The sequence below is a fragment of the Oryza sativa genome, chromosome 3, assembly GCF_034140825.1.
Source record: "Oryza sativa Japonica Group chromosome 3, ASM3414082v1".
In the NCBI taxonomy this organism is placed as follows: domain Eukaryota; kingdom Viridiplantae; phylum Streptophyta; class Magnoliopsida; order Poales; family Poaceae; genus Oryza; species Oryza sativa.
In genome coordinates this window covers 7,451,377-7,463,481 of record NC_089037.1, presented here as the reverse complement: position 1 = coordinate 7,463,481, position 12,105 = coordinate 7,451,377, and the positions used below count along the sequence as shown (strand labels likewise).

Genomic DNA, 12,105 nt, shown 5'->3' with positions numbered 1-12,105 from the left:
GAGCTCATACTGATTTCTGGGACATTGCGATGCCCCATACTTTTCGCCTTTCATTATAGGAGCAGGTGTAGCACTGCATCTGTACATGTTGAATTTCTTCAACACCTTTTCTATATATGTCTTTTGAGAAAGTCCCAATGCATACTTTGTTCTATCTCGGTGAATCTCTATGCCCAAAACATATGAAGCCTCACCGAGGTCTTTCATGTCAAAGTTTGAGGACAAGAATTTCTTTGTTTCCTGCAGTAGACTGACATCACTACTAGCCAGTAGAATGTCATCCACATACAGAATTAGGAAAATAAATCTCCCATTCTTAAACTTTGAATAAATACAGTTGTCCTCGACATTCTCTTTAAACCCAAATTTCTTTATTGTCCCATCAAACTTCAAGTACCACTGTCTCGAAGCTTGCTTTAATCCATAAATGGATCTCTTTAGACGACATCCCATATTTTCGTTTCCTTTCATGACAAAACCTTTCGGTTGCGCCATGTATACTTTTTCCTCCAAATCTCCATTTAGAAATGCCGTTTTTACATCCATCTGATGTAATTCCAAATCATAATGTGCCACTAGTGCCATTATAATCCTGAAGGAATCTTTACAAGAGACTGGAGAAAATGTCTCATTGTAATCAATCCCTTCTCGTTGCGTGAAGCCTTTTGCCACAAGTCGCGCTTTAAACTTTTCTATATTCCCTCTGGAGTCATATTTGGTTTTGTAGACCCATTTACAGCCTACTGTTTTGGCTCCTTTAGGAATTTCTTCTAAATCCCAAACATCGTTTAGTTTCATTGATTTCATTTCATCTTTCATGGCTTCCAACCATTCAGATGAGCGAGCGCTTCTCATGGCCTCTTCATATGAGGTGGGATCATCCTCCATATGCGACTCTTCTATATTATAAACTTTATAGTCATCACGGATAGCCGATCTTCTGACTCTTTCAGACCTTCTAGGGGCCTGCACATTTGGCACATCCTGTACCTGAGGCTCTTGATGAGTCTCCTGTACTGGCACATTATCTATTTGAGGCTGTTGCAGCTCCTCCTCTGGTGTGGCAACCATTTCTGTTGAATCCTGTATAACAGGTTCTTCACTCTCATTCATTGGTACCTCAATGACAGGCATTGCAGGCACAACATCAGCAGGTAGAGAGAAGAAAGGTTCCTGAGTCGACGGAGCGGGTACAGACACCCGCCTCTCCTCAAGATCAATTTCTCGAACTACCGAGCTCCCCCTAATCATTTCGTCTTCCAAGAAGACGGCGTGTCTCGTTTCTACAAACTTTGTATAACTGTTTGGACAGTAGAAACGATAGCCTTTTGATCTTTCAGGATAGCCAATAAAATGGCAGCTGACTGTTTTGGGGTCCAACTTCCCAATATTTGGGTTAAATACTTTGGCCTCTGCAGGACTCCCCCACACACGGAGGTGAGTTAGCGAGGGTACTCTCCCTGTCCATAGCTCATACGGTGTTTTGGGCACCGATTTGCTTGGAACTCTGTTGAGAATATGAATGGCGGTTTTTAACGCCTCCATCCATAAACCGAGTGGTAGTGTGGAGTAGCTCATCATGCTGCGCACCATATCCATAAGCGTACGGTTGCGCCTTTCAGCTACCCCATTCTGTTGAGGTTCGCCCGGTGTTGAATACTGGGCTACTATTCCATTCTCTAGCAAGAACCTTGCAAAAGGTCCAGGGACTTGCCCATAAGGCGTATGTCGACCATAGTACTCTCCCCCACGGTCAGATCTTACTACTTTAATCTTTATATCAAGCTGATTTTCAACTTCAGCTTTGAATATCTTAAATTTATCCATTGCTTCTGATCGCTCTTTAATTGGATAAATATAACCATAGCGGGAGTAATCATCTGTGAATGTTATGAACGAGTCATAGCCATCCACGCTTTTTACAGGAAATGGACCACAAATATCTGTATGAATGATCTCTAAAATTCCTGCGCTTCGTTTTGCACCCTTTTTGATGCTCTTTACAAATTTTCCTTTAATGCATTCTATGCATTGTTCTAAGTCTGAGAACTCCAATGGAGGAAGAATTTCATTCTTAACTAGTCTCTCAATTCTCCCCCTCGAAATATGGCCCAAACGATAGTGCCATAATTTCGATGAGACATCGGGAGTTCGCTTTCTTTTCTTGTTTTCTTTTGTCAATGAGGACACAACATTCACATTCTCAGAAAGAGATAACAAATAAAGCTCGTCTCGCAACACGGCAAGACCAATACATGCATTATTATGCCATAGTTCACATTTGCCACTTCCAAAGCGGCAATCATATCCATCAAAATCCAACTTTGATACACTTATTAAGTTTCTTTGCAAAGAAGGAACATAAAAGACATCTCGAAGTAAAAGTATGAAGCCATTCGCGAGCTCTAGAGGAAGATCTCCAACAGCTTCAACTTTTTCAACTCCATTGGCAACTCTAATGGTGCTTTCTCTTCTTTGCGTAGTCCTCGTCGAACGGAATGCCTTTAAACAATTACAAGCATGAATAGTTGCTCCAGAATCAATCCACCATGTGGATCTAGAGTAACCAACATAATGAGATTCATTTACAAATGTAATAATGTTCTCACCTTTCTTTGCCATGATCATTTTCAAAAAGTCAGGACAATCTTTCTTGTAGTGTCCTGTCTTCTTGCAGTGGAGACATTGATCTTTCTCAACAGCGAACTGTTGTTGCTGAGGCAGATGCTGAGACTGTTTACCTTTTGAGGTGGGAGACTTGTGGTTCTTTTTCTTATCTTTAACATAGTTTATTGAACCACCATTTGATTCTTTGATTCTCTCCTCCTCTTGCACACAATTAGCAATGAGCTTCTCAAAGTTCCATTTCTCTGGACTTATGTTGTAGTTGACAATAAAATTGTCAAACTGCTTTGGCAATGAGGCCATAACCAGATGGACCAGAAAGTCATCTGTTATGCCCAAATCCATTGGCTTCAACTTGGAAGCCATGTTGCTCATTCTAAGTATGTGGTCTCTAACACCACCTCCATGGTACCTTTCTGTCACAAGCTGCTTGATCAGCTGTGTAGCATAAGTCTTTGAAGAGTCAGTAAACTGACTCTTTATTCTTTCAAGGTACTCTGAGACAGCGTCACACTCTGGGATCGAGCCCAATATGGTAGGCTCAATCGTATTCTTTACCACAGCCAAACATTTCTTGTTGGCTAAGAACCATTTCTTTTGTTCAATGTCATACGACATGACGAGAGGAGCATTGTCCCTCTGTCTCTTTTGCCAGTCAGCATCTGACTCATTTTCACCTCTGACAAGTTCAGCAGGTTCTATAGGACATGGGGTAGTCAATACCCAGTCCACCTCTCCCAAGATAAAAGCAAGGTCGAGTTTTCTTTTCCATTCTGCGTAGTTATCTCCTTTTAGGGTCGGAATATCTTTAATGCAACCCATCAAGGAGTAGCCACCTGAAATAATCATGTGCGGTGAGAACAAAATTAACATCAAAATATTATGCATTAAGCCTACATCACCGTTGGGCAGAATTAGACATAACACATATAACCATAACTATAATATTGCAATTAACAACGTTGGTCAGAAAATTACAACATCATAGCACATAATTAATGTTCCTAAAATTAAATTCTCCCGTTGGTTCGAAATTTAATTTTAGAAACACTAATTTTCATCAATTACATCTATTTGCAGCGGAAAACTATAAAAATCATATGAACAGTAGCAAAATCTCTGTAATTCTCTCTCTGTGAAAATTCTCCCGTTGGTTCAAATTTAAACAGAGGTAAAACATGCAAAAAACTATTCAAAATTCTATTGAAATTTGCATGAAAATTGACAAAATAAAATGGAAAATTTCTACTGTTCTCTTTTATTCATTTTCGGCCCCCGAGGGACCTAATTTGAACTTTTGCCGGCGGCCCACGGCCCTTTTGGCACGGGCGGGCGCCCCCTTTCCCCAAGCCGCAACCTGGGCCTGGGCCAGGAAAACCGCCCCCCGCGCGCGCCTTCTTGGGCCGATTTCGGCCCGGCCGGCGTCGACCGTCCGATCAGCTAGGGTTTCGATCGGACGGCCGGGCGCCGAGATCGGAGGATCAAAACCCCCCTCTCCCGGCCGGCCGCCGAAAAACCCTAGATTCTCTTCTCTTCTCTCTCTCACGCGACCGCGTGGACGGCGTCGCCATCGCCGGCGACCTTCGCGCCCGCCGCGCCATGGCCAGCGCCTTTTCTCTTCTTCTCCGCTCCCCCCACCGTCTCTAACCCCCACCGTGTGAGAGAGAGATGGCGACGACGGAGATGGCGGCGCCGCCGCGGGCCCCCTCGCCGGTACGCGCGTGCAGGTGCGCGCGCGGCCGTCGAGTGGCTCCTAGGCGGCGCCTCTTTGCCCCTCCCCCCCTCCGTTGCCGGCGTCGGCGACGGCCGGCGACGAGGTAAGATTAGGGTTAGGGTTTTCGGCTCTTTTGATCCGTGCGGATCTTGTGCTTTTCTTTCTTTGGATTTCTTTTCCCGAACCGATCTAAGCCCTAGGGTTGCTCTGATACCATTGTTAGACTTTGCACTAGGATCACCTAGGTTAGATCTAGTCGGGTGGTTCTATTTGGGTTTGATGAACGACATTGTCGATGAAAGGGAGAGGGTTTAGATACCGACCGGTTGAGGAGTTCGAGGAGGAAGAGGCGCCGGACATCGTCGTTGTCGTCGCGGCTTGACGTAGATGCGGCGCCGGTGAGGTCGACGGCGATGACGGCTGCGGCAGTGGTGGTCGTAGACGTCCCGGCGATGAGGCGTGGCGCGGCGGTGGCGTTTCCCGTCACTGGCTGCCCCCCTCTCGATCGGATTAGGGTTTTGTGGGGTGGAGTTGGCGGCGGCGGTGAACTTCGTACCCAGTGCCGTGCCGGCCTCCACCCCTCTTTTATATGGCGCAGTGTGACGGGGGCCCACCAGCCATTGGGCTGGGCGCCCCCGATCAGGGCGCGGTCAAGGCCCCCTTGAGCCGTTGGGCTCAAGGGGAGGGAGATCTATCTAACACAAAATAGATAACAAAGTATATACCGCTAGTAACTTAAAAAATATGTTAAAAAAGGCATATACCGATACTAACTATAAAAAACAGTATATACCGATACTAACTTAAAAAAAAAAGATACCGACACTAGCTTAAAAAGTAGCATATACTACTACTAACTGAAAATGTAGTATATACATGATCAGTATATACTACTATACTACTAACAAAAAAAAACAGTACATACTACTACTAACAAAAAAAGGTATATTCTCCTTCAATGAGTATACTTAAAAAATGAGATATATACATCTCTGATGATTATTGTAGTATATATAGTACTTATTAACTAAAAAATAGCAGATAATACTTATATTAACTAAAAAAGGTATATACTTCCAAACAAAAAAAATAGTATATATCAAACAAAAAAAGTATATACTGACCAAATTAAAAAATAGTATGTGCAGTATATATCAAAAACTTAGTATGTCTACTGACCAAACAAAAAAACAGTATATACTCATTCAGTACGGACGTAATATATGCTGGAAAGAAAATTAAAAATTTGAAAGCAAATGCATACCAACGTTATCGTTTGAGTGAGCACCAAATCCGGTGTCAGCTGTGCACATGCATACGGTGGTTTCAAATTAATAATTTCACTTTAATTTGGATGCTAATGGATCATCCATTAATAAGGGGGAGTACATACATCTAGGTGTACAGAAGAGTCGTCATGTATATATATATATATGTGTGTATATATATATATATGTGTATATATATGTGTGTATATATATATGTACATGTATATATGTACATGTGTATATATATATATATATATGTATATGTATATGTACATGTGTATATATATATACATGTGTGTGTATATATATATACATGTGTGTGTGTGTGTGTATATATATATATATATATATATATATATATATATATATATATATATATATATATATATATATATATATATATATATATATATATATATATATATATATATATATATATATATATATATATATATATATATATATATATATATATATATATATATATATATATATATATATATATATATATAATGCCCGTGTGTTGCACCGGGTAATATCACGGTGGATAAAGTTCAACTAAACGATTTACGTAGTCTAGTACATAATTTTGTTTGGACAATATTAACTCGATCTACGAGTAGGATATTCAATTCTCGCATTGCAAGCATGTGTCTTACTTTCAAAATCATATATGGACTCCGCGTAGAGATTTACTCAAAGTCTCTTGGTGGCCACGCGTGCTTTCTCACTATGTCAAAACTCGCGTTGCAATCATGTGCTCTCGTTTTCAAAATCATGTGTAATTTTTAATCCTTATGTCAAATCTTTAATTTTTTACAATCGGTTTTTTATGTCAAACAAATATTAATTGTGGGAATATATTGATTTTTCTATATATTGTATTTGCGAGAGTTGATGGCACATGTGTATCATAAAAATCGATGTCTTTTTGAGGTATTATGTTTTATTTCTAAATTTCATTTATGTCAAATATCAATAAATATACCGGGGCATAAATGGAAACCGAACAGACATGGAGGAAAAATAGAAAAATTAAATTGAAAGCTGAACCGACTGGAGGTGGGAAAAAAAAAGAAAGCAGAAGTTTCTCGTTTCTTCAGGGCTGTTTGGCACAGCTCCAGCTCCACCCCTCCTGGAGCTGGAGCTCAGCCAAACAGTTTTAGCTCCACCAAAACTGGGAGTGGAGTTGGGTGGAGCTCTCTCACAAAATGAACTAGAGTTGTGGAGCTGGGTTTAGGTAGCTCTACAACTCCACTCCAGACCCAACTCCTAGAGCTAAATTTAGAAATTGGAGCTCTCTCTCTCCTCAGCCTATCTTTCTCCCCCAGTCCCCCGTGCTTATCCTTTTTACTTCACACTTTCTCCATCCTTAGCAGCTCCCCTCCTCCCACATACTCTAGGGCCATGTTTGGCAAATGGGACAGAGAAATGATTTCCCACTCACCATAAGACATCTTTAAATCCTAACCATTCATTCTCCCCCTTCCATTTAATCCTAATCATTCATTCATTTCCCAATCCCAATCCCACCCCTTATTTCCTATTATCCAAACACACCCTAGGCCCTAGCTGCTGATGCTGGACATGGAAGTGAAGGGGTCAGAGGAGGATCTGGACCCCCTCTCCGGCGACCTCCCTCCCCAAGCGGCAGTGTCCGGATCGCGAGCCATCGGCGGAGGGCCCCATCGTCTCTCTGCCCCCCGCTCGCACGGATCTACCGCCGGCGACGACGGGAGGGGCGGAGCCTCCAAGCTGCCGTTGCTGCTCGCGTGGATCCGCCGTCGACGGGGATGGGAGTGGCGGATCCGACGAATTCTTCCCCTCCCGCATGGATCCTGTCGTCTCTTCGGCCCCCTCTCGTGCGGATCAACTGTCGACGGCGATGGGAGGGGCGGATCCGGCGACCTCTTCCCCTCCCGCACATATCCCCGTCTTCTCTCCACCCGTCTCTCGCGCGGATCCGTAGGCGGCGGCGACGGGAGGGGTGGTTCCGGCGACCTCTTCCCCTCTCGCACGGATCCCATCGTCTCTTCGCGCCGGCGACGACAGGAGGGGCGGAAGCGGCAGCCTCCCCACTGCTGTCAGTTCCGGCCACTGCCGCACAGGTACTTTATTTTCTCTAAGACAATATATCATGTTTTTTATGTGAAATCTTGGGTTCATTTTGCATAGGAGCAATCCTGCAGGGGGTTGATAATGTGCCGATGCTTCAGCTACATATAGTTTGGTGCTATTTTGTGCTTCGTGATGTATCACGCTGTATTTTTTGTACGCGCTGCTTAGGTGGTGTTTGATCCAGGGACTTAACTTTAGTCCCTGTCTTTAGACACTAATTTAGAGTATTAAATATAGACTACTTACAAAACTAATTACATAAATAAAAGCTAATTCACGAGACAATTTTTTTAAGCCTAATTAATCTATAATTAGAGAATGTTTACTGTAGCATCACATAGTCTAATCATGGATTAGTTAGGCTCAATAGATTCGTCTCGCGAATTAGTCCAAGATTATGGATGAGTTTTATTAATAGTCTACGTTTAATATTTATAATTAATATTCAAACATCCGATGTGATAGGGACTTAAAAGTTTTAGTCCCATCTGAACAGGGCCTTACTCTCACTACCCTATAGGAAAATTGGATATGGAACTGCAAGTGAGGCTTTGGCCTGCAAGCTGCAGTTTATTTTTGTCCGCAGAGATTATTTTAATGAAGAGCCATTCTTGCGGATTTTACTTGAGGTTGAATCATTTCTAATCAAATTATGCTAGGAATAACCTATGTGCAGCTGTGCGTAAAGTGTCGCCATGTCCCATTCTATTTCAGCACTACCAGAGCAGTATTGAAATGACCAGAAGGGAGTTCCTTAATGGGTACTGGAAACTTTATCTACTCCGTGCTCTCACACTTGAACCATGCTATGATGGTCCAACAAATGGTGGTGAGGTAATTTTTCAACTGATTTCCCAGGTTATTGCATAAGTTCATCCGAACGGGCCAAAGTTCACAATATTTATGTGGTTAATGCAATAACATTTTATTAAATGAAAAGGATAGATGAAGTCACTGACGCATGGCTTATTAGTCTTATTATAATTAGCGTATGTTTGTGCTTATCTGGCTGGAGTGGTAAAAGATAGGTCATTCAAAGATAGGAATTGCAAAATGGACCGAAGTGCTCTCTCTGTGTTTTTTTTTCTTATACCATCTCAAATACCCTATTTAGAGATTCAGTGGTGGTAGCATGAAAAACATAGATTTTCCAAGTATAGATGATCGTAGTACGCTTTGGAGTTCTTGAACCTTCTGTGCATGTTTTATCTGACAATATCAGTACTTTTATGTGATTCTATTGGCCATATTACTTCAAAACTTGATGTTGGCTGTGATTTGAGAATGTTGCTAAACGTGCATTTCCTCAGTTGTATGTTAGTTTTAATTTCTTTTCTAATTTTGTCATGAAGATATGAGCTCGGTAGGCACTTCAATGTCTTTTCATGATTAATGTTCTGCATTCATGTGAATGTCTGAATCGAAGGACCTGTCTAGAACATCCATGTTGCTATGTGCCACTGAACAACTGAAAAATATGCCTGGTTCTAACTGGCTATCTGTTCTGCATCGACAGGAAAAAGAATTAGATACATATTGGTAGATGCGTCGACACAACTGCATTGCCCTTCACAGGTGAAACGAATCTAGACAATCTTACCACTATATGTTAATTAATTAGATGGTACTGTTAGTTCATTCATAAGCTGCCTTAGAAGTATTTACAATTGAAATTCTATTAGGATATTTTTATTATTAATGGAAGTGCTTCTGTTAGTAATTGTTCAAGGACCTTGGGGTAGTTATATTCAATATTAATCCCATAAATCTGATGAAATTGAAATTGCATCCAGGGAAGAGCCTGGGATCCACATTGATTGGAGGTGGCTAAATGCCCTAGAGGAAGAGCCTTACGATCTATATTTTCTTTTGTGCTTCTATTATTTCTATTGCCTGTGATTGTATTTGTGTATTTTGGCCTGCGACAGAAATATGTAAAAACACGTTAGTGGGCGTGCTAGCTAAAAATAGCGGAAAGAAAAGTGGGATAGAATCTAACTCGGATAGAGTCGAGATAGAATCTGACTTCTGCCGTGGGCTGGCTAAACTGGAGTAGGAAACGGTGTGAGCGGCGAACCAACCTGACTCCTGCGATTTTTTTTTTGTATGTGATCTTTTTTTTTTGGCGTGAACCTGGACTCATGCCTTTTTTTTCTTTGTGTATATGTGATATTTATTTTTGGGTGAAGGCTTGTAGATTGAAACTACCTAGAATTCTGGAAGCAGTCTGGGCTTGTGGGCTTGTGGATGTCTGGAAGGTTTGTGGGCTTGTAGATTGACCTGTAATCCTTTTTGTTGGATGAAACTGGAGCATGGGCTTGTCAATGGACCTAGAATTCTGGAAGCGGTTTGGGCTTGTGGACATGTGGATGTATCTGATCGGATAAAAAAAAATTACCGCGATGACGGACGAAAACGCGGACCGAAAAGAAGCTGACGACTGGAAAAATCCGAATATATATATATATATATATATATATAACGACTCTTCTGTACTCCCAGGTGTACATACTCCCTCTTCCATATTGGATCATCTAATAGGATCCAATTAGGACCTGCTTAGCCGGTGGGAAATTTTTTTTGAAATTCCTATTTTTCAGCCGAACAGGGAATAAGCCAAGTAAAAAAAATTAACTTGAAAAATTTCCATGCATGTCGGCTTGGGATTGGTTGCACGCCTGCATCTACGAATTTGAAATGTAGTATTTGTGCACCTTGCTGTAGCATGGAAATTCGTGACTTATATACTGTTTTATTTTACATTAGCTATATACTTATTTTTTAGGAACCCATATATACTATATCTCTGTTTGAAAGAGTATATACTTTTTATTTGAGGATCCAGTATATACTAAAAGCTGGTTTGAGAAGTATATACTACTTAATTTAAGACTATTCGTATATACCGTTATCTCTAGAGTCTATTAGTATATGTAAAGGTAGTACCAGTAAATACTTTTTTTAAGTTAGTAACAGTACATACTTTTTCTATTTATTAGTAGTAGCAGTACATACTGTCTTTTATCGTAGTGTGGTAGTATACTGTTATTTGGTCAGTACATACTATTTTTGTTGGTTTAGTAGCATTATATACTGTTTTCAGTTTAGTAGCGGTATATACTATTATTTGGTTAGCGTTAAGTACATACTATTTTTGTTAGTTTAGTAGCAGTATATACTGTTTTTCAGTTTAGTATAGCAGTATATACTGTTTCTTTTAGTTAGTAGTAAAGTAGTAATACATACTAAGTAACAGTACATACTTTTTGTGTATCGAGAAGTGGTATTATCAAATAAATGGGCATATATATGCTCACCGATTCATTCTTTGTATAAGCGTACAAGATTAATTCTTAAGAAAAGTGAGTAGTATATTGCCCAATTCTGAGTGTCGTGCAACAGGTAGATCTGCCGGAGCCCCGGTGTAGAAGATGAATAATCGCACTGACCGCAGCGGCCGCGCACCCCTTTGCGATCGAGGCCATGCATGCCTGGCCTGGAACGTTGACTATTGCTCTCCATGCCCTTGATACATACGTGCATGGAATGAAGGAATCGATCTAAACAGAAAAAAAATCAAAGGGAATCTTTTCGATCTGCAATGAAGTACTTACCAGCTCCATCAAAGGTTCTGGACAGGACGACTCGATGGATCAAAAAGGATGGTACTGAATCATCGATCAAAAAATGGAGTTAGCAGAATCATCGATCAAAAAATGGAGTTAGCCGATGCATCACATACGCGTAGAAGGCCGGACGCCGGCGTTGACATATTCCAACCGCCGCCGCCCCTGGTAACGATGAAGTCACGGTGAGCGGACAAAACACATCGCCTGGTGAAGCGCGCCGACTGGACAGACGAAGGAACACGACGTCGTGCCACCATGTATGTTTCTCCGACGAGGTGGATCGATCTGTCAGCGGCAAAATCTCGCCTGGGCCGGGAAACGTCGGGGGAGATCGAGCGAGTCGCCGCAATCGGCCGCCGCGGTTGAAACAAGATTTTTATATGCGAGCAGATCAGCATTGGCCAGATCCGATCATTAAGGATAATTAACAATTCCAGTAATTTATTTTGGAAAAAAAATCAAAACGGGTACGATGGGATCCGATAGCAGGGCCGTGGATGCTCAATCGATGCCGAGCGCTGATCAACGGTGGATAGGGTGCGAGTACGTACTCCCAGGTGTATAGAATCATTTTCCTATATATATATATGTATATATATATATATATATATATATATATATATATATATATATATATATATGTATATATATATATATATATATATATATACACACACGGTGGCACTACGCAGCGCCACACACAGGCGCTGTGTGCCAAGGAACAAAACGGCACCACACACAACGAGGAAAG

At 41.3% G+C, this 12,105-nt stretch overlaps 1 protein-coding gene and 1 long non-coding RNA gene across 4 annotated transcripts; one reads left to right on the top strand and one right to left on the bottom strand.

Annotated features, from left to right (window-relative positions):
* Positions 1-7,018: 7,018 nt before the first annotated feature.
* On the top strand, positions 7,019-10,190 carry LOC112938230 (uncharacterized). Of its 3 annotated transcripts, none has more exons than XM_026023877.2 (5): positions 7,019-7,715; positions 8,246-8,354; positions 8,440-8,559; positions 9,242-9,300; positions 9,519-10,069. In XM_026023877.2, the coding sequence occupies exons 1-4, from the start codon at positions 7,186-7,188 to the stop codon at positions 9,266-9,268; spliced, it is 786 nt and encodes a 261-aa protein (XP_025879662.1). In that variant the 5' UTR covers positions 7,019-7,185; the 3' UTR covers positions 9,269-9,300; positions 9,519-10,069. The 3 variants fall into 3 exon arrangements, 2 of the variants coding, with proteins under 2 accessions (XP_025879662.1, XP_066164364.1); XM_066308267.1 differs by having other exon boundaries at positions 7,168-7,715; positions 9,915-10,190; XR_010739831.1 differs by lacking the exon at positions 8,246-8,354 and having other exon boundaries at positions 7,190-7,715; positions 9,519-10,190.
* Positions 10,191-11,011: 821 nt separating this feature from the next.
* On the bottom strand, positions 11,012-11,844 carry LOC107280416 (uncharacterized). The gene is made up of 3 exons (XR_001544451.3): positions 11,468-11,844; positions 11,340-11,393; positions 11,012-11,250 (listed from the first exon to the last, which is right to left on the bottom strand). It is a non-coding gene; the product is annotated as an uncharacterized lncRNA (long non-coding RNA).
* Positions 11,845-12,105: the final 261 nt, after the last annotated feature.

Bases quoted from the DNA above. Each gene is read 5' to 3' on its own strand.
- LOC112938230 (XM_066308267.1), top strand. From the start codon at position 7,186: ATGCTGGACATGGAAGTGAAGGGGTCAGAGGAGGATCTGGACCCCCTC. The intron at 8,355-8,439 runs GTTGAATCATTT...ATTCTATTTCAG, and splicing joins TCTTGCGGATTTTACTTGAG to CACTACCAGAGCAGTATTGA. The intron at 8,560-9,241 runs GTAATTTTTCAA...CTGCATCGACAG, and splicing joins GTCCAACAAATGGTGGTGAG to GAAAAAGAATTAGATACATA.